The sequence below is a fragment of the Cynoglossus semilaevis genome, chromosome Z (assembly GCF_000523025.1).
Source record: "Cynoglossus semilaevis isolate Cse_v1.0 chromosome Z, Cse_v1.0, whole genome shotgun sequence".
NCBI lineage: Eukaryota > Metazoa > Chordata > Actinopteri > Pleuronectiformes > Cynoglossidae > Cynoglossus > Cynoglossus semilaevis.
Window position 1 is genome coordinate 13,425,094 of NC_024328.1, and position 23,494 is coordinate 13,448,587.

A 23,494-nucleotide genomic window follows, 5' to 3' on the forward strand; every position below is an offset into this window, starting at 1 on the left:
TGGGGTATCAAGAAAACCCCACGTCTCGGCCCACGAGATCAGGCTGGATGTGGCAGAGATGAGGATGCTACGCTGGGCAAGTGGACACACCCTGATGGACCATGTGGAAAACACCGAGATAGAGAGAGAATGAAGGTGACGGAGCTGCACCGAAAGGTACAAGAGAAGAGACTGCGGTGGTATGGCCACGTGATGAGAAGAGATCAAGGAGAGTGCTCGAGATGGAGGTGGAAGGACAAAGGAGATAGGGCCGGCCGCAGACCTGGTGGATGGACTGTATAAGAAAAGACCTGGCTGAGAAGCGACAGGAACAGGATGGAACAGGATGGGGCCGACCGACAGTGCTGGAGGTCGATGACCAGCAACCGGGACCCTACTGGAAGTGGGCCAAGCCAGGGAAAGAAGAAGAAGAAGAGGAAGGTATTTTGCGCCACAGAAAACCACAGGCACCATGTTAACATCAAGGCTGAACTAATGTCGCACAAATCACCTGGTGTCACTCAAATGAAAGTGAATTACAGAATGTGCCATTGCCCAGTTGCTTCAAGACATGCATTTCCAGCAAGTGTGTTTAGGTATATACTTTTGTTGTGATGAAGCAATTTTGCAATAAACAACAGCCTTATTTCAAGTGTGAATAACCCCCGGAGACCCTTCTGAGAAAATATGGGTAGTAAAATTCAGACTAAATGGACCACAAAGAAAACATTTCTGACATTTAAAAAAGAAAAAAGTACAACCACATGTCATAGATCTGTATGGTTAAATCCATTCAATGTCACATGAGGAGTGTGTGGTAAATGTGTTTTCTGTTTTGATGAAAAGGAAAACTAAAAATGTTTTCTTTATTTCCTTCCTCACACAACCATTACTTCAACTGCAATGTAAGACAACGTCCAAACAAACAAAGAAAATGAAGATAGCTGCGAACAATGTAACGATTATTTAACCAGAGTACACATTTTAGCATGCTAGTTTTCTGGACTTTTCAATGACTTCCCCATAACCTTTCATTAAATTTCCAAGACCAAAAATCTAATGCCTTTCAGTTGTACCCCTGAAAATTATTGAGGTGCACAGAGCAAAAAGAAAAGAAAAACAAAACTAAGATTTGGTCATCGGAAATCTGAAAGATTGTGCCTTTAAATCAAACCAGAGACACATCTTAAAAATACAAACTCATTGCATTTGCATTCTTATTCAAACAAAACCTATTTAAAAACAAGATGAGTGTTTGGATTGAGTGTCATTCTTCTATTTTAATAGTAAAACTCTTAAATCTTGTCCCTTTATTGAAATAAGCTGTTTTACAATATCTACTGTTGGCTTTGATCATTAAAGGTATAAGTACCCACCACAAGTACCTGTGTCACTCGCCTACACTAATATCATAATCTAGATCAAGCATGGGCAAACTAAGATCTCGGGGGCTGGATGCAGCCCGTTCAGCTTTTTAATCCGGCCCACCAAACTTTTCCAAATTATATAGTTTATTTCTATTATCATTATACTTCTGCCTTTTCCCTGCAATACCCACGTTTCCCCAATAGATGACGTAGAAAATTATAAAAGCATTGTAGCATTTAGGCCTTTATTAGGCCCGAGAGTCAAAATGTTTGTCCATGCCTGATCTCAAACAAAAAAACATCAGAAGAGTCTGACTCACGCTTTGAAGCGCGATAAAAAATAATAATTAAAAAAACACGAAGAAAGCAATCCAATGTATTGCATACAATCGGCAAATGTAAATGTAATGTAATGTAATGTTTTATTTGTCCGCTCTGCTTGCCAACTAGTTCCTGTATGAAATATGTTTTAACGTCTTACATTGCAATTATGGACCAAGACATTCCTTATGAATTTATGGGACATTACAGAAAATCACCATTGGCTGTGGACAACTGAGAACTGTAATGCTCATCTAGAGAAAGTAAAAAAAAAACAGCAGGGTTATTTTCTTCTTGATTTACACACATTCTGTTGACGTTGTTTTCATTTACACAGTGTTTTTCACTAAACTTTTTGTTTGTTTAGGGTGTGAGGTCTGTGGAGTTTGTCTGTTCAAAAACATCTAGCACTTCATCAGATTGCTGACAGCTGATATTTCGCAGCTGAGTGGACGTTTTGCCACCAGCAGGCAATAAAACATGTCAGAGGAAAGAAGAAAATCATTCAGTTCCATCTTGTAGAATAAAAGTGATCCATCCAAGAATTTAGAGATTTCAGTCTCGCCCAAATAGAAAACATTACCGCACCTGGAGCCGTGCTGACGGCATTCCAAGTAAAAGTAGCAGAACTGTTGTTTTCGACGAGAAGTGTGAAAGTTTATTAAATACATTTCAGTCTTTATGAAAACAATCAGTCAATCTACTAATAAAAAATGTTTTGGTTTATTCTGTTGATAATCCAAAATAGTAAGAACATTGTTTTTAAAAGACTAGCACCACTCAACCATCTATAAAATCTAGCAAATACAGCTCACTTGAAGGAAACTGGTGGTGCTCCTAAACCTCAGCGACACTGCCCTGGTAACGTGGGACCTTTAAAGTTGACTTTTGTTGGATTTTAAGGTTCAATTATTCTTTTCCTTTCTTTTATAGCTTATGTGTAACTTGTGTGAGTTGTAAAAAACAATAGCTAGTTTTTCAGCCAAATTGGTTGATGCTATTGAATTGCAAATCATCTACCTCAGGTGTGGGCAAACGTTTTGGCTCGTGGACCATAGTTGGTCCTAAAATTGAACAGGGGGACTGGGTCAGGAGCAGATAGATAAAACGTCCGCCTGAACTAAGATAAATGTCACGCATTAGGGCGCCATCTATCAGGGAAACGTGGGTATTGCAGGGGAAAGGCAGGTGTATAATGAAAGTATAAATAAATTATGTAATTTGGAAAAGGAGTGTCAGCTAAGGTGAAGGGAATGGTTGAGAGGCAATATGCAGAAGGCAGGAGGCGGAGCTGGATGTGGCAGAGTTAAAGATGCTAAGATTCTCTTTAGGAGTGACAAGAATGGACAGGATCAGGAATGATGTCATTAGAGGGACAACACAGACAGGAAGGTTAGGAGAAAAGGCTAGAGAAGCCAGATTGAGATGGTTTGGACATGTGCAGAGGAGGGACAGTGGATACATTGGTAGAAGAATGTTAGAGATGGAGCTACCAGGTAGGAGAAAGAGAGGAAGGCCAAAGAGGAGATATATGGATGCAGTGAGGGAGGACATGCAGGTAGTTGGAGTCAGAGTAGAAGATACAGAGAACAGGGAGAGATGGAAATCAATGATTTGCTGTGGCAACCCCTGAAAAAGGGACAAAGCCGAAAGAAAAAGAAGAAGTCACCAGATCTCAATCCAATAAAGCATCTTTGGGATGTGGTGGAACGGGAGATTTGCATCATGGATGTGCAGCCAACAAATCTGCGGCAACTGTGTGATGCCATCATGTCAATATGAACCAAACTCTCTGAGGAATGCTTCCAGCACCTTGTTGAATCTATGCCACGAAGAACTGAAGCAGTTCTGAAGGCAAAAGGGGGTCCAACCCGTTACTAGCATGGTGTACCTAATAAAGTGGCCGGTGAGTGTATGTAGCTACTGTATATATGGTGAGCATTTAATTAATGTAGGATACCTCAGTTAGACACAGGAGGGCACTGTTGTTGTGCCCTCCTATCACGTAATTTCGTGATATCTGTAAAGCACACTGAGTTTGCTTTGTGCATGAAATGCGCTCTATGAATAAAATTGAAATGAATGAAATGATAAAAGTCCACCTGCGAGCCAAGAATATGGCTCGTTTACACGATTCAGTTGAATTGTACTTTTGCTTGGCTTGAGTCATGGTGAGATTTTACAATTATTGTGCTCAGTGGATGAGATTTTTATTAGTATGCGTACTCTCAGAAGGATGAGGAGGATGAAGATGAGGATGATTTATGTATATATGTATTTACCCTTCATGAACCTCCCTACACTGTTATCAACAGTAGAACAACAACAACAACAACAATGCCCTCATGTGTCTAAATAAGGTACCATACATTAATTAAATGCTCACCATATATACAGTACATATGTCACACATGACATGCCGGTGTCTTAGATTTCCCAACCGTACGTACTGTACATGATTGTTTTGTTAATTTATTACCCTGTATGTATGTGTGGCAAAATGTCTTAAATATACCTGCTCGTGAGCACGAGAAAGTATCTCGTGATTACGAGATACTTTCTCATGTCTTTTTCTTTTTTCCCCCATGTCCTTTAGGGACTCCGTATAAGTGCTTCACCTGCCATCATGATAAAAAAAAGAGAAAAGTACATAAATAAATAATTAATATTCTTCACTGCATTTTCAGTGTGACATTTTTTACATTTTACTAAATAAAAATCACTGAATTTGAGTATTCCTTGATCAAATACAGGGCAGAAATGTCTCACTTCCGACTGCGCGATCCAATACAAACTGGGTCACATGACGCGTGTCGGTTTCTGTTCCTCAGCCAATAAAATGCAGAGAAAAGTCAGCGTGGAGGAAAACAGTACTCGGTCTCACCTCAAGGGGTCGCACGTGAACTAGTAGGTGTTCTCCAGCTGGCGTCAACAGGCAATTGAAAGTCGGCGTCAAACTAGAGCCAGTAGTAGGTGAAGAACAGCGTTTAGATGCTCTGCCTGATCCGACTGGCTATGGAGGATTGTTTTGAAGACGAAAACATTTCTAAAAATTGGACTTCCGGTCCAAGTGATGAAAGACCAACGCCGGAGCTAAAAGGTTAGCTTCAATCTCTGGAATAGAAAAGTCGTTCTTTTTAAATGGAGTACAAATGAAAAGACTGGCTGTCCTGTAAGACACCGCCATTACTGCTTTCCCGGTCTTTTATTCTCATCGTGTGATAACGTCTGGATGACGCAACGGAGGCTAAACATTAGCATCCATGATGCTAAAGGTGAGGGAAAACCGAAAGATACAACCATGGACGTCATCTGTAAGTAAAGGTAAGGCTAAAGGTGGTTTAAAGTTTTTGTTTTTTAGAAAATAAGATAAATATTTTAAACTAAATATATATTTTTCTTATCATTTTGATAGACAGCCCTTGATTAAAACACCAGAATCAAAGTTTGATTTTTTTTTCTTTTCTTTTTTTAACTGAAGATGTTGTTGGATGAATAGTGAAATAAGATGCTCTCTCTGGTTCTTACAAATGTAAATCTGACTCCACAGGAGTCAGTGCCTCACCAGCCATGAACCTTTATACCTTAAAATACCTACAGAAATTGCATATGAATTATGTCTTAAAAGGATGATATAAGATTTAATTTATAAACGTTCACATATGACATAAATAATAGGACGTAAATAACTTAATTGAAGACTACTGTTCCTTCAGTTTAGTTCAAAACAACAGTAAATATTATAACGTTACAATTAAACAATTGTTAATTACCTCGTGTCTCTCCAGAGGGTTGCTAATTCAATATATGGTTTCGTTTCTCGTTCGTTTAATCGTTTTAAAACTGTTACTTCACTCAATTCCGTGGTCAGGCCAAAAAACGGAACATTGAATCACATCCTCGAAGTACGTTCAAAATAAAAGCATGACCGGAAGTGCCGTACAAATTTTATTTAAAAACCAGATGAAATAGCGTTATTGACATAATATGATAAAACATATGGTTATAAACTATTAGTTTTAATGGGAGTAATCAGAGGGTATCTATGGATTAATTATGATTAATCAGGATTGCTTATATTTATATTATACAAGGTCCACTACTGAAGATATGTCTTACAATAAGATTTATTTATAAGAAATAACCAGCAAATCAGGAAAAGCCATAATCCAGTAACACACCCCATTCCACCCCATCCCTTACCTCAGCCCCTTCCCTTACCCTGAAGGTAAGTATAAGGATGACCCCAATAATTCTCCAGCCACAGTCCTAATCCTCACCCCTTGATCATACCAAGGAAATCACCCTTGAGGTAAGTTGGCACCACTAGTGACACTCAGGCACTGTTTCTTCCACAGGTGGTTCAGCAACAAAGCTAGGCGCTGCACTTCTTCGTGCACATTCGCATCATCGGGAAACACCAAGGCAGGCACGCAGTAGCAGCAGTAGGTGCCGGGGAACAACAGGACCCCAGGTTCCTGTGTGCACAGAGGATGTGCCTAAAACCCCAGTGATCACTCCTTTCGGGCTTTTCGAGTTTTTGCGCATGCCTTTCATCCTTAAAGGCACGGTGCAGACATTTCCCAGGCTGATGGACTCGATGTTGCGAGATCTTCGTGTTCGTTTATGTCGACGACATTCTGGTTGCCAGCCCGTCGACCGATGTGCACCAGTCACATCTGAAATCGTTTTTTCAGCGCCTAGACGAGCACGGCCTGATCATCAACCTCGAGAAATGCCAGTTTGGTTTGCCGGTCATCGACTTTCTGAGAGAGTGCTGCCCCAGGCTTGTTTCCTGCGGCGCAGGAATTTCTATCCTGAGTCGGGTTTTACGCCGTTGCCTGTGCACCACTGTTTTCCCCGTTCATTTGTGCCGGTGTACCTCGCTGGCGCTCGTTTTGTTTTTATGCGTCACAACGCTCACCCATCGCCCCTTAAGCCCCCATACGATGGCCTGTTTAGGGGGCTGGAGGTTCACATGGTGGCTGACGAGGCGGTGTTTCTAGCCCAGGTTTCCCGTCGGGGTCGTCCCCTTTCCAGGTTTCGACCTGTGCCCTCACAGGCCAGGAATTCTTTTACAGGTCCGGCCACGGATGTGGTTCTACAGCTGGCTGTTAGCAACGAAGTTTGACGCAGCCTTTATGGGAGGATACTTAGGCCTCCTGCGTGGGTTTGACCCATGACCTGAGGTTCCCTTCTGGGTGTTCGGGGGCCACGCCGCACGCAGGGACGTGTTAAGTGCCTATAGAATATGGCGCTCAGCGCCATGTTCTCTCTCTGTTTCTGTTTTCACAATATGTACTATGTATTTGTTATAGAGGGACAATGTATTTAATGAACATTTAAAAATAAAATGTAAGTGCACCCAGTTGTAGCTAAAATTTCTATTTTCAGTCCCCTGCCTTTAATCATAATAAATATGATATAATCCTGAATAATCCACAGTCTTTTATAACAAAACATGTCACAGTGTTTGGGTTATTTATCAAGAAAACGTCTTTATTTCTCACTGGAAAACACAAACATCGTGATCGGGTTTGAAAAGCAATAAGTGTTCCAAAAACGGAGTGGCCCCTTTAACATTGTACATGCAGTCCATTGAATAATTCATCAGCCTGTATGACTTGTTCTCCAGCAGTTGTTTACTGTCTGAAGCCTGGGTGTCAAAGAACATCACGTCCAGTCCAATCACGTCAGCAACGTTGAAAGTGACACAAAATGGTGAAAAACGTTAAAACATGCTCACTCCTGAGATGGCGGTGTCATGCAGACAGGAGGCCAAAAACAGACCTTCCACCTCAGCAAGACCTCCGATACGGTTTGCAAAGGCTGGAGAAAACGCCAACCTTCCTCGCCAGAGAGTAATACCAACGGTACTCTCACCAGGCAGCGAGTGGTCGATGAGGGTCGACCTGGGGAGGCAGCTTCAATTCCCCAGGGAGATCACAGAAACTTCGCTCCAGCCAGATCTGATCTCATGTGGTCAGAACCACACAGGACCATTCTGATGGTGGAACTTACCGTCCCATGGGAGGAAGGCCCCGTTGAAGTAGGATGCAGGGGCTTCGTCGTGTCCTCAACTGTACGCCTGCTGCGCGACATGGGATGCACAGGAGCAGGGCGCAGGAAAGCCATGAGGGAACTGGCAGAAGAGGCAGAGAAGGGCAGCTTTTGGCTGTGGCTCAGGAGGAAAGAGGTGAGTTGGGGGCCAAACAAAGCGTGACCCATTCACTTCAACATAAATTTACCCACAATAGTCAACCTTAAACACAATAGGCATAATTAAATAATAAACTGTAACTCTAGCTCAAAAAAAAGGCCAACAGATTAAGTTAGGAAGCAATATTGACAAATCTAATAGTAATTAATTAACTAGACACACCCTGGGGCATGATCAACCCCAGTGGGACCTTCCTAGGGGGAGAGTGTCTAGTGATAATTGTCCCCAAGGTCCACTACTGAACATGTGTCTTACAGTAAGATAGTCAATTTATAAGAAACAACCAGCTAATCAGAAAAAGCCACAATCCAGTAATACAGCCCACTCCACCCCATCCCTTACCTCAGCCCCTTCCCTTACCCTGAAGGTAAGTATAAGGATGACCCCAATAATTCTCCAGCCACAGTCCTAATCCCCACCCCTTGATCATACCAAGGAAATCACCCTTGAGGTAAGTTGGCACCACTAGTGACACAGTGAGGTGTTCAGATGAGTACGCCAGCACAAAGGCTCTGGTGGAGGTGCGTCAGCCTGCAACGCCCAGCAGGCAGACCACCAGCCTGAGGTGCACATGGTGGCTGGCGAGGCGGCATTTCTGGCCAAGGTTCCCTGTCGGTGTTGTCCTCCTTCCAGGTTTCAACCTGTGCCCTCACAGGCCAGGAGTTATTTTACAGGTCCGGTTGCGGAGGTGGTTCTACAGCTGGCTGTTGTCGACAAAGTTTGGCACAGCCTTTATGGGAGGTTACTTAGGCCTCCAGCGTGGGGTTTGATCAATGACCTAAGGTTCCCCTCTGGGTGTTCGGGGGCCACGCCGCACGCAGGGACGTGTTAAGTGCCTATAGAAGTTGGCACTAAGCGCTATGTTCTCTCTCTGTTTCTGTTGTCAGGGACGAATAAAGAAGTGTAGACCACCTGCATCTCAGAGTCATCCTTTAACTGCCACAATATGTACTATGTATTTGTTATAGAGGGACGATGTAATTAATGAACATTTAAAGATAAAATGTAAGTGCACCCAGTTGTAGCTAAAATTTCTATTTTCAGTCCCCTGCCTTTAATCATAATAAATATGATATAATCCTGAATAATCCACAGTCTTTTATAACAAAACATGTCACAGTGTTTGGGTTATTTATCAAGAAAACGTCTTTATTTCTCACTGGAAAACACAAACATCGTGATCGGGTTTGAAAAGCAATAAGTGTTAAAGTTCCAAAAATGGAGTGGCCCCTTTAACATTGTACATGCAGTCTATTGAATAATTCATCAGCCTGTATGACTTGTTCTCCAGCAGTTGTTTCAATCCAGTCTATAGCCTGGGTGTCAAAGAACATCACGTCCAGTCCAACGACTCAATCACGTCAGCAACGTTCAAAGTGACACAAAAGTGAGACCCACACGTACATGAAGATTCCGGTTAAAGAGTGAAAATACCAAACACAGAGCAGAAGCACGGAACACAATTCTCAGTGTGATTGAGCCAAATACCAAATATAGAACATGCTGAGCATGAACACTGTCTCACTGTCTGACACTCTGAGAACTCAGTCCTTACACATAAACTATATATACACTGAATATATATATATGTATACATATATATAAAGATATATATGTACATATATATTCACATATATATGTACCTATATGTACATATATAGATGTGTATATATATTCACATATATGTACATATATGTATATATATTTTTTCACATATATACATATATAAAGGTATATAAGTACATATATATTTTCACATATATGTACATATATACATGGATATATATATATAAATATATAAACAGGATTGTGCAATCTTGTAATTCACACAACAATCACACACTGGAAAGTTTGTGCTGTGGCAGGAATTGAGGATGTGGGGTGAGTGCCTCAGCAGCAGAAGCAGCAGCAGCAGCAGCAGGAGCCTCATTTATAACAGAGTGGGATCAATACTAAGTGGTAAATGGTCTGTGTTTATTGCATTTTTCCAGCCTTGATTGCCTTTCAAACTGCCCTGCTGCACCATTTTTACCATCTATCCGCTCACACACACATTCGTTCGGTCCATCAATTGGCCGTGGTTTTCCTGTCGTTCACCATTCATCAGTGTGATTGTCCAGGAAACCTGAACTGGGGGAGTTTATTATTTTATTTTTTCCAGCGTTGGAGTTCATTCATCACTGATCCCGACATCAGGCAGTGCACAGCACAGATAAATAAATAAATAAATACATACATACATACATGTAATTAATTAAATAAAGGTTTTTAAAACATAAATATTCAAATAACAAATCTACTTAAACACCAATTAATTAGTTTACTCTTTCATGGACGGACTAATAGTAGAATAATAATTTGAAGTATTATTGAATTTATTTTTTATAATTTTTAGTTTTGGGGATTAATGGCTGTATAATGTTTTTATAATTTTATTCACGTCAACTGTTAGCAAAAACTTCAAGTGGAATCAGTACCAGATTCTGGCTTTCTGGATCCAGTTTAAACTGGTTAGAAATGTGGTGTTCAATACACTTGATTATACATTATATATACAATTCTACTTTTTAACAAACTTGTGCTTTTAATTCTTACTCATAAACACGTTACTATTAGAAATTGAGTTTCGTAAATATTATTTAAATCTGTCGTTCGCAAACTTTTTCTGCATCGCCACCCTCATATGTGTGTTAAATACAGTTAGAGTCTTATTGGTTTGGTATTTTGGGGCAGAATCAGCTCTTGACATCTTTAGCCACGTAAGCAGACACAATTACAACGGAAAAGAACACAAACACATGACAGACTGGCTGCTGCTCTGGTGGAGAGAGTGAGCAAAAATACTTTTCTGGTTAGAAACTGTTTCACTCAACGATTGCATTTACGTCACAGCAGATGGGATTTTTCAGTCAGATCAGATGAAGTGATTATTGGTCAGAGACCGTGGTAAAGTTGTTGTATTGCTGTAAAATACACAACAGTAAAAAAGTTCATTATTACTTCTGAATTAGTGTGGCTTTAATTTCATCAAGTGAGAAAACGTCTCACACGGACATGAAAAGAGAATTATAAAAAATCAGTAGCACTCGACGTCTCGTGTACTAACGCATCGCTGATGTGTTTCAAGTGCCTTGGTGTCAAAAACTGCAGTTTTAATGCTCAAAATACCAGGTGAATTACTACTCTGCTATGTTTATATGTTTTTTTTATTAAATTATTTTATAGTGCTTAAAAAAGACATCAATGATCTAAGTTAACAGTCTCCAGCACGTGTTACTGTTTATCATTACGTCATTATGACAGTAGAGGCCACTGTTTCCTGTTCCTCAGTCCTTACTGTTTTTACATCTTTCTAGAATCAATTTCTAATTGTTTAATTGTTTGTTTAATTAATAGAAATACGTTTGTCGAAAAGTGGAACTAATTTGCTTTTTTTTTCTTTTAAATAATTAAACAGATTTTTATTATTAATCATTTTCTTAGAATCAACTTTTCCAACTAGAACTAAAAAATCTGTTTATTTGTCTCCAAATCAGATAAGGCGTGAACAATTCACTTATTTTATACGCGGCTAATTGTGAATTGTTGTGAATTTTCATAATCACTGTATGATGTGATAGAGTGTGACGTTATAAAGGACCTGGTGGCCGTTGTTCCAGGCGTACAGCGCCCTGTCACGGGGGTTGTAGTCGAGCATCGATAAATGGCTGTATTTATTAGTCAGAGGGATGTCGATGTACTCATACGTGGAGGAGTTGGTCGAGTACGCGTAGTACACTTTGGTTCCGCCCGAGTAACCGTTAGTAACATACAGGGTTCCACAAATCATGAACGCCTCACCTGCGCTGCGTTTCGGGTGATTGGTGGACCAGCTGCGGACAATCTGCAGAGTATTTGGGTTTAACTGACTCAGCACAATATTTCCAGCGTTCTGATTGGTCGCGTACACGGCCCAGAGGCCATCCTCATCTACCATGAGGTCGATATCTGAGTGGCCGCCCCAGGAGTAGTGGTACATGTTGTTATAACCGGCGAAGTCCAGCTGTTTGGAGCGGCTGATAAGCGACGTTCTCAGGTCGAACTTGATGATGGTGTGACTCTGGAACTTGTTGTAGTAAACTGAGCCATTGTAAACCACCTGACCGGTGCCTGACCATGGGTGGGGCAGGCGGTGAGAGGTGAAGTTCTCCGTGTTCATAAAGTCGTACATGGACTCATACTCCCGAACAAAGCGGTTGTTGTGGTAGCCGTCCATGTACCAAACCTGTGAAGGCACAGACTGCTGAGAAACGGTGGAACTGATCTAACTAAAAAATCGGGACCTTTTACAATGTTAGAACAGGCATGGGCAAACTAAGGCCCGGGGACCAGATGTGGCCCAATAAGCTTTGTAATTCGGCCCACCAAACTTGTCCAAATTATATAATTGGTTTGTATTGTGATTATACTTCTGTCTTTTCCCTGCAATGCCCACATTTGCCCTGTAGATGGCGTAGAGAAGGCTTAAAGCATTTTAGCATTTTACATGTCATTTATCTTAGTTCACACAAACGCTCCATCTATCTGCTCCTGACCCAGTTACCCTGTCAAATTTTAGAACATATTTTGGCCCACTAGTCAAAACCTGTGTGGTTCGGTAGTCATCGACATATACAGACACAATACAATTTATCCTCTGCATTTAAGGAGTGGGTGCAATCAGACGTGCTAGGGCAGTATGGATATTGTTCATGCTTGCTTATCACAAAAGAGCTTGGATGGGACTCGAACCTGCACCCCTAAGACATGTTTTTCTTATCAATCATAAAAGCAGCCTGTGGCCTCACAGTTAGTGGATCGGGATTGTTGTGGGAGCATCGTAGGTTCCAATCCCACCCTGGTTGTGGTTCGTTAAGCAAGGACTAATTTTGGCGAAATATTTTTACTGGGAAAAATCAGGAATACCGATGAAGTAACTGATTTCTTTAAAGAGTTTGTAAACTATATGTTATTGCACTTCTTTTATAAATATAACAGTACTCAAAATGCTTGCTGGAGAGCGTTAGGCCCAACTAGAACTAACGTTGTTTTCCATGTTGTGTTTCGTTTTTTGCCACTCACTCTGTTGTCTCCGGTCGGGGCCAGTGGGTCAGTCATCCACGATCCAAACCTGGATCCTGAGGTCTTGATGGTGACTGGTTCAGAGATCCCTGTCAATTTCCCACAGGCTGACACACACACACACGGTTTATTAGATTCAATCCGTTCGTTAACAGACTAATGACGTTTTTCACCCGGTGACCTACCCAGTCTCTGCATGCAGGCTTTCAGTCTGTCCTCCAGATTGGACACCCGACTGTGGAGTTCCTGGTAGTCCATTCCTCCCATTTGTTCCTGCAGCGATCCCAACAGTTCTGTCACATTTGCCGCCTCCTCTTTGAACTGCCGCACCAGCAGCGCGTCAGCCTTGTACGCCTCCAGGATGGGGATGAGAGGACGTAGCTCCTCCATCTTGGCCTTGATGAACTGAGAGACAGAAAGTCGTGAACCAGTTGTCAAACAGAAAAACTGGGATGGAGTCACTCATTGTCCTGGCGGTTTAACTTCATTAGTACCTTATACTGTCGGGCGATATTGGTCTCATGTCCGTCCTCTACCAGTTTGAATCTGTTCTCCAAATCCTTCAGCTGAAATTCCATTCCCTCCACAAACTGCAGATCTCTCTGAGTTCGCTGGTCCAGTACCTCAATAGACTGGCTCATGTTGTGGACCTGGAGAGGAAATGGTTAAACCAGAACTGTTACATGGCCATGAGTTCTAACAAGCCCTACCAGTTAAGTCATGACCTCTGGTTCTGGTTCCTGTCCTGCTCGTGTCACCCCTCTAACGGGGTTGTACCTGGTTTTCTACCAAGTACATGGTTCATAGCTTCCATATCCAACCATTCCTGTTTCTGGTCCTTCCCCCACACCTGGACTGGTTTCCTGTTCCCTGATTCTCCCTGTTGTTGACTCTTTGTTATGGTTCTGTTAAACCGTGTCCTGCTGCAGGTGCAGTTTTCAGGATTATCCAGTAGGGCGTCCTACCTTTTCCAGCAGGTATTTGAGCTGTTTGGTTCGAGCGTCTCTGGAACAGGTCGTTGCCTGGGGAGCAACCACGGTACAGACGCAGCGCCCCACGGTGTCGTGAGCTGAGCTGTACACCTGCCAGCTCTCCTCAGGGGCGGCAGGACCCACCTGAGAGACAAGAGTCCCGATCATAACAACAACAAAGGATGGTCACGTCCGTACTTCAAAGTCCTCATCCGTAATATCCAGTCATTATGGACAACATTGTTACTGTTAGGTTTGTCAGGCAGAAATGAAAATCAATCACTAAACAATATTTTTCTTGCTGCGACCCCCGACAATAGCTTCCTGCCCCTTGAGAGGGTACGCCCCATATATTTGATAACCATTGTCCTACTCCGAAACAGTAACAGGTTCTTATGTTCTCGCTGGTTTCTCTTCCTCACTTTTACAGTGGGAACACAGGCAGATTAATCTGAGGCCGTGATTTATTCATGGCTTTAAATGTGAAAATAAATCGTTGCTTAAACGACATGCGTCTCGGGACATTTATATCAGATCTGCCCTCTGTTGAAGACCTCGGGTTTACTGCGTGTAAATTATCTCTGTCTGTAAATCTTAAACAACTGCAGTTGTTAATATTTAAATGAAAGTGGCGTTGTTTTTGTTTGTTTTTGTTTTTTCAGCCATTGTCGCTGACCAATCAGAGGCTTGTTATTCAAATCCATCAGTAACATGTTAAAAAAAATTATACACATGAAGAGTGTGAGAGTCAAGCTGAAATATCTAACAGAAAGTCATTTGTCTCACAGGGTTTGTGTTGCTGCCCCCTACATTCAAAGAGGGGTATAACACACTGCCTTATGTTATATATTAAATTAAGATAATCCCAGAACAGCCTTTAATATAAACTATGTATGTTCTAAATTTTTTTTTCCTGCGTGTGTGTGTATGTGTGTATGTGTGTGTGTGTGTGGGTGTGTGTTACACTGATCTACAGTCTGTGTAGTTTTACCTTTGAAAAAGATGAATTGTTTCAATGTTACAACTAAAAACTCTCTGTTCTTTAAATACTGATTCATCAGAATATTTATCAAAACAAACGTAGTATTAAAGGAAATCAAAGTATTTTTTTTTGTAAAATACAGAGTTAATGACTAGACTAGAATAGAATAAAATAGAACAGACTAGAATAGAATAGAATAGAATAGGGTAGAGCCGTACCAGTGTGAATTGCGATCCAAAGAGCAGCAGCAGCAGTGAAACATACAGCAGATTTTCTTCAGACTCCATCTGGTTCATCTTCTCACAGCACAAACATCCACCACCACCTGGATTTCTCTGACAACAGTCTGGTTTCTCCGGTCGACCTGGTGTCCAGCTGCTCCTCGATCTTGGGTTTCCTCTTTTCTTCTGTATCTCTGTGTCGACCGGATGCGATGCCGAAAATCACCCGAGTGTAAACGAGATCCTCCAGCTCCCTCGGTTTGTATGTGTGTGTGTGTGTGTGTGTGTGTGTGTGTGTGTAGTGATGTCACAGCCAGGCTTGTGTGATCTGAGCAGCAGGAAAAGGAGGCGGAGCTGGCCATGGCACTGATAGGAGGGGGTGTCCGCCCCCCATCCTCCCATGGGGACTGAGTGTGTGTGTGTGTGTGTGTGTAAGTGTGTGTGTGTGCGCCGTAGCTATTTGGCCTGAGGCAGTAAAATGTCGACTCCATGAAATATTTGTTTCTGACTAAGAGGTACTGGAACAAGAAAGTAGCTATTTTACTTCAGGTCTCACAAAGTATTTGAAGTACTTGATGTTTATATTCATTTTTAAAAAGATTAAGTAAAGGTTGTATGAGTAGAATTAGATTTAATTTAAAATATATACATATATTGGGCTGTCAAAGGGTTTAAAAAATAATCTGATTAATCACTGGGTAGCTGTGGATTTTTCACGATTAACCATGATTAATCGTGATTAATTGATAAAGCAACATCCCCAAATCTATATAAAACAAATTACATTATAGGAACAGAATTGTGGTGTATTTCAGTCATAACTGTTCATGTTGACGGTGTAGAATGTGTGAAGAGTTGTTTTTTATTTTAACCTTCAGTGAAGTCGTTGTTCTGGACAATAATAATCAGTCCACAGTCTATAACAGTCAGTGTGATCTTTTCCACAGTAGGTGTAAATACCAAGGTTAGGTGAATGGACGGTGGGAAAATTCCATACTCAGTGTGCTTCATTCTGATATATGTAGATGTGTACATATATATATATGTATATATATATATATATATATATATACATATATATATACATATATATGTACATATATATGGACATATATAATGTTGACAGGGTATTTTATCAAAGTTCAGAGCTCAAAGAAAAACGTTTGAAACACACACTACTCAGGAACCCAGTGGGAAAAGAAGGCCACGGAGAAGGAAAATCATGGAATTCTTTTTCACCATTTGGTTGTCATGGAAACAAAGTCTGTTTTCCAGCACCACGGAGAGTGTGAAAAGGGAGGCATTAAATATAAACTCAAGAAGCAACATAAAACTATTATTTCTGCAATGATTGTGAGCAGGGGAATTTGGACACGTTACACAGTTCGCAGATTTAATATTTTAACTTTAATTTTATTTGTCATTTGTAGTTTGAAGGTTGTCCACTAGTACTTTTTAAAGAAGAGTCTGTTCAGTATAATATTAATGTGTTTCAGCCAGATTCTTGGATGGGCTGATAAAGTAACGTTTAAATGAACTTTCATTCAGAAATGGAATATGTTTGGACTTTTATGTTTAAAATTCAAAGAGACATTTGATGATTCAAATGTCTGTGATCTGTTCTTTTTACCGACGCCTTCTGACTGAGAAATAAGATAAAATAAGAACGAGGTGTTAACACGGTAAATGTGTGAGTCACACGTTTTATCCCTGCTGCAAACGAATGTTTAATGAGAAATTATTTAACACAGTTTTGGAGTTTGAACAGAGCGTCTGATTCTGTTCAACGTTTTTTAAATATATTTGTATGATGGAAATTTTTTGTTTTGATTTATAATTTTCATTTAATTGAAAATGTCTTATTTAATTTTTTGGACGTTGGAAATTTTTAAATTTTTAGAACATTTTTATAACAAATTATATATATTTTTTAATTCAAATTACTACTTTTATTTTATTTGTGTTTTTATTATTTTATTTATATATTTTATTATTATTATTCATAATTTGATTTAAATTTATTATTAGTATTCTTTAATATTTAATTTCTTTGAAATAAGTTATATATGTAAGAAATTATTTTTTCAAATTTTAATATTAATTTTCATTTTATTCTTTCAATATTTTTGTATTTCATATTTTATTTTTTAAATGTTTTATTTTAGCAGTCATTTTGTATTATTATTTTATTTATTATTTATTTAAATTTATATTTAAATTTTTACATTTTTAGAACATTTTTAGAACAAATTATATATTTTTTAAAATTTAAATTGCTATATACTTATTTTTTCAATTTTTATTTTATTTGTGTTTTTATTATTTAATTTATTTATTGTATTAGTATTTTTTATTTTTTATATTTGATTTAATTTTTTATTATTTAATATTTAATTTCTTTGAAATAAGTTATATATGCAAGAAATTATTTTTTCAAATTTTAATATTAATTTTCATTTTATTACAATATTTTTGGTTTTATATTTTATTATTTAAATGTTTAATTTTAGCAGTCATTTTGAATTATTTTATTTTTTATTTTTTTATTCAGTGTTTTTCAATAACGTGAGCGATAAAAAATAAAAGGGCTTAAAAAAACAGTCTTCATAACATTGTTATTTTATTTTTTTATTTTATTTAGGTTGATTTGAACACGGCGGTTCATGTGCTCCTCTCCTGGTTCTGAAACTGCCTGACATGGTGGATCAAATAACCCAGATCGGATCTCTTGGTCTGGGTTGCCATGGAGCCATCACTCTGCTCTTGTCCGCAGGTCATATTTTTGTTTCATATTTTGAGGTTTAGGTACTTTGGGTTTTTCCTTCCTTTCTCTCTAATGTTGAGTCACTAATGGAAATATTCTACCCGTACAGTTCCAAATTTACTTTGATCCTTGCTTCTCAAACTTTGGCACACAGACCACCTGTGTACTTGGGCTTTTTTGATGTTTAATGAGATCTCCGGACTGCACCAGTGCCCTCGAGCAGCCGTCAGTGTGAAAATAACAAGTGAAATTATACATTTTAATACAAACGTTGCACCTGAGTAAAAGATTCAAACTTTTACTTTGACCATTAAGATTTAGAAACTAATTTCGTTTTGTTATAAAAACTAAATCTGTTTGTTTTTAGAGAAAACCTCATGAACGTCAGGCTCTGACGCAGCTGTAATTCTTCTGTTCTCTCCGACTGAGACAGCATTTTCAACCATGCAAACTCAAAACAAATCTCTATCAATACCTTCATGTTTTCTCTGCACCAGCCAACTCAACACTCCACAGGTACTGCGTCTGTTAGAGTAGCAAGAGTATTTAGTACTAACACTGTTCTGTTGCAGAGCTGTTGAACTAACTTAAACAGCTAACTAAACTTAAATGACGTAATGTTTAATTACTACAGTACTTTGTCTGAAACTGCCACCGGGCCGTGTTCTAATCTTTGACCAAGTAGTAGTATAGTCTATTTTAGGAAGATTTTTAGTATAGGTCGTTGCATTTTTTGCGATGACCTCCCGGTTTTCCAACAATGTCTTAGATTTTGTCGATCCGGCTCGAAGGACCAAGTTATCACATACCAATGAGATAATGTGTCAGGAAACTTCCTCCGTTAGATAGGACTGTAAAAAAATGCTGTTAGTTCATATCAGTTTCCCAACACACAAAGAATTTCAAATAAAGATCAGATAAAGATCTGATGAAATAAAGAATCAAATACGAGATCTCAAAGTTTTAAAAGTTTTACTTGCAGCAAGGAGTGTAGAACAATGGTTACATTCAGAACTGCACTGAGGAGCTCCTCAGGGCTCAAAGCTTAAATACAGTTTTTTTACACACACAAACTTCAATGATCAGTACCTTAACCCTTTGCAGTCATGTGGTGTTCTCACATAACTTCTGAGCACTGATTGGTAAAGACTGCTTCAAACAAGGATTCTCCACCAATAGGAGCGATGTGGAAATGCTGTAGTTAATCAAGTCAAATAAGACCATGCAGTTCGGATGTTTTTCTCTCTTTGTCTTTTGTTGGTCTTCCGTCGGTCTCCTTATTTGGGCAAAGAAACCAGTTCTGGCCGGTTCTGTGTCCTGTCTCTATCTCCAAGGGTAACAGTCGGTACCATTCAGTGCTGTCCATATAATATTGTTATGAAAACCATCAACGCTTTCCCTTTTAGTACAGCATAATAACAGCATTCAGTATAAATTGATATGGAAACTTAACATAATTAATATACTGTAAAGATTCAATAAATGTATTTACAACATCTTAACATAATGTCATATACTTAGTATACATATAGTATATATATACATTATGTATGTACAGTGGAACCTCGAGATATGAGCACCTCGACATACAAGTATTTCGGGATACGAGCAAACCGCCGGGCAAATTTTGTCTTCGAGATACGAGTAAAGACACAAGATACGAGAACGCTTACACACGCCGACGCTAGGTGGTCGAGCACTCGGAGCAGCCCACGCAGCCTCACTCGTTCTCTTCACATATTCGTCGAGTTCCGTACACGTCTTCCCCGAGTCTTCCGTATTGTGTTTGCATTATCTACGTGATTTTCTCTCTATTTTTTTTGTTACTCTTCATAATAGTGATGAGTCCTAAGAAAGTGAGTGGTAAGGATGGTAGTGAGAAGAAGAAACACATGATGACCATGGAAAAATAAAGCATGAAATTGTCGATATATATGTGCGTGGTACCCGTTAAAGAAGGAATACAAATCGAAAAAGGAGGAGACCCAGAGGAAGGCCCGGGACATGCTGGAGCGACTACATTGCTTGGCTGTCGAGGAACTGTCTGGGGAGAGGGAAGTCTGGGCGTCCCTGCTCCGACTGTTACCACCGCTACCCATTCCTGGATAAGTGGAGGATGATGGATGAACAAATAAAAAAAGCAAAAAAATAAACAATAGAAAAGTTAAAAAAAATACGTAAGTTAATTCTAAGTTTATGTAAGTTATGTAGTGTATGTGTAAGGTACGCTACGAAATCAAGTAACTACGCACGTGCCAACCCCCCCCCCCTCCGCATATGCTGCTATATATATAAATATACATATATATTTACTACCAACACTAATACTACCAACAGTAATCTATCTATCTACTTCTACTAATCTACTAATATCCACTGTTCAGGTTTATCATATTCATTGACAGTGTGCTGCTACTCATGTTTGTATTTTACTTATTCCTATGTTTTTCCTGTTGTTTTGGTGCTGTACTGCTGCTGGAGGTTAATTTTCCTGAAGAGAACTCTCAAGGGATTAATGAAGTTCCATCTATCTGTCTGTCTGGTCAGGAACATAAAAACAGATTGACAAAAACCTGACAAGTTACAAATCAATTTGACTTTTTCTCCTCACCATCAGCCCAAAATGATAGAAAATATTTCTTTAATCGTTCCACAATAGGGACATTTGAGGGGGGCGGCAGCAGCCTAAATGTCCTCCCTGCTGGTCTCCAGGTAGCAGTCTCTAGGTTTACAGATGAGCATGCTAACTCATTGCACCACAGAGACGGCTTCTGACAGGCTCAGCCCCGGTCAGCCCGTGTGTTAAAGTGGCCATGTGCATGACTGTAACTCTACTTGGATAAACTGACTGAAATGTGTTTTCAGAGACATTTCAGAGTCATTCTGTGGTGCTAATGCTTCAATTGTGATAAAAAACAATTAGATTAATCACAAAAATAGGAGTTGGATGAATTTCAGTCAACTTACTGAAAGCACAGACAATAACTAAACAATATTGCTGATTTTGTGATTTGTTTAGCTCAATATAGTCCATGCTGCTTGAGCATTATTTATTATAGTTTTAAACAAATTGCACTGATTGCGCTGTTGTACATGCTTTTGTTCAGCTTTTTGAAAATTTGAACAGTAAAAAACTTGTTGTACTGCTCCAATCATCCCTGTTGTTGTCACATGGCACTGCCCATGGGGACACGTGCACACGTGCAGCCCAAGAATAGAGGGACGGTGGTAGTACAGGTTTACCTGATGGAGTATGAAATAAAATGCCATTTTCAGATTTAGTCATATCAGTAGTAGGATGCATAAGAGATTGATGTTGTAGAAGAACAGTATTGTCAACCTGATGTGTTGACAATAGATTAAGAGCCACATCAGTCACATGCTGTCCAGTAGCTATAGCTCTAGCAGTACAGTCTGCTAAGACATTGCCCAGGGACACAAGATCAGTTCTACCGGTCTGTGCCGGGCAATGTACAATAGCTAAAGCTGAAGGAAGAGAGATAGCATGGTATAAGTCTTTCAAAAGATGAGTATGTTTTACTGGACTGATGATGACTGATGATGTGGAGAAATCACGAAGATGCCACATAGCTGTGTGTGTGTGGCAAGCATTAAAGACATATTTACTGTCAGTGCAAATTGTGACTGGAAAACCGGAAGCATAGCGGAGCGCCATGCACAAAGCTTTCAGTTCTGCTGCTTGAGCAGAATAAGAAGATGGAAGTGTGTCAGAGAGCAACACTGAAGTAAGAGTTGTCACAGCGTATGTAGCACTGGTGACACCAAAGGTGTTTTTCAAAGATGAACCATCAGTAAACAACCAAAGTGAATCAGGAACTGGTTGATCTGACAGGTCTGGTCTGGGTAAATAAGTAGTCAAAGAACAGTCTAGACAGTTATGTGGTTCACCATCTTGTGATGTAGGCAAAAGTGTAGCAGGATTCAAAGTTGTACATCTAATAACAGTCAAATGAGGCTGTGAAAGTAATGTAGTCATGCAGTGTACGGTTCTGATTCAGCAGTACTGAGATTGCATGTGGTACATGAAGTGTGAGAAGGTGATAAAGTACAAGGTCAGCACAAGCTATCACTGCTTCTGCAGCTCCAACAACAGCTTGTACACACGGTGGCAAGCCTGCAGACACATTATCTAGCCGTTTGGAGTAATAGCACAATGGTCGTTGTGATAGGCCGTGTTTTTGAGTCAACACAGAAGTCGTGTCCATCTTTTGAATCACAGTAAAGGCTAAAGGGTTTGTTATAGTCAGGTAATTTTAGAGACACTACGGATTGTACAGCACTACAGATTGTAGCTATGCACCTTAAATGATCAGATTGTAATGTGATTTTAGTAGCTGGTGCAGAACTCATTGGACCTGAAAGTAAAGAATATAACGGTCCAGATAATTTGGGGTCATTTGAAATCCAATGTCTCCATTAATTAAATGTGCGAAGGAAGGACATTAGTTGTTTCATAATTGTTGTGGCTGGCAATTTACAATGTTGATTCTTTGTGGTGACAGTTTTTTCTGCTGTTTATCGTCTCATGGTTTTTATGGGCGACTCCCATCAGTTCTGTTACCGTCTTATCTTCCCCTACGTGCTCTAGCACTTTCGTTGTTGCGGTCGTTTCTTCTGTCTGCATGGAGCTGTACACACTCTCGCAAAATGCCTTCCTCTAGCGCATTTATATCACTTGTCTTGAATTTCCCTCCTCATAGTCAGATTCATCATTCTGTTGCCATTGTTTTCTTTGCTGAGGTCTAGCTCCCTGATCAGACCATTGTTTAGTTGGCAATGAGACAAAAACTTGTACAGTCTTATTCTTATCTTTTTGTTTATTTGCCTGATGTCTGTCCCATGCATGTTCTACATGTGTATGGAAATCTTGTAAGTTACAACGCAGGAAGTCACAACCATGTCTCGTGCAATTTTAGGCAGATAGTCCAAAAATCTGTCTTTATATAATGGATTGTAGTGTAGAACGGCTGTCACTGTGAACCAACTTTCTCAATTTTGACCACAATCAAAAGAAAAAAAAAATACACTTAAAACACTTTTATTGTCCCCGAGACTGTCTTTATATACAGTTTAATTTCTCTTGGAGACAATCATTCACACAATTCTCATTCACTCAAAACGTCTGAACGGTTGTTTTCAACTTCACATCAGACACTAATAGATTTACATCTTAATGGTCCCTGACACACTATTCACACACTTTACGTGTATTATACTCACTTCACTGCGTGCAGTAATTCTTTATCTCGGGATCGACGTCACCAAGCACCGCTGGAAAACCACCGAAAACCGGAAACCACTGAAGCCTCAAGTCGGCTTTTCAATGCTGAGGTGTTGTCTCAGACAATGCATGGATTTTTGCGACGACCTCCCGGTTTTTCAACGATGTCTTGGATTTTGTCGATCCGGCTCGAAGGACCAAGTTATGTCAGGAAACTTTTTCTGTTAGATAGGACTGTAAAAAATGCTGTTAGTTCATACCCCAGTTTCCCAACACACAAAAAATCAAATAAAGAATCAAATAAAGAATCAAATAAAGAATCAAATA

At 39.7% G+C, this 23,494-nt stretch overlaps 1 protein-coding gene across 1 annotated transcript; it reads right to left on the reverse strand.

The window, feature by feature from the left end:
* Positions 1-10,983: 10,983 nt before the first annotated feature.
* Positions 10,984-15,454, reverse strand: LOC103397930 (noelin-like). Its single transcript, XM_008336372.3, has 6 exons — positions 15,159-15,454; positions 13,953-14,102; positions 13,482-13,637; positions 13,173-13,392; positions 12,988-13,094; positions 10,984-12,151 (listed from the first exon to the last, which is right to left on the reverse strand). The coding sequence occupies exons 1-6, from the start codon at positions 15,234-15,236 to the stop codon at positions 11,489-11,491; spliced, it is 1,374 nt and encodes a 457-aa protein (XP_008334594.1). The 5' UTR covers positions 15,237-15,454; the 3' UTR covers positions 10,984-11,488.
* Positions 15,455-23,494: the final 8,040 nt, after the last annotated feature.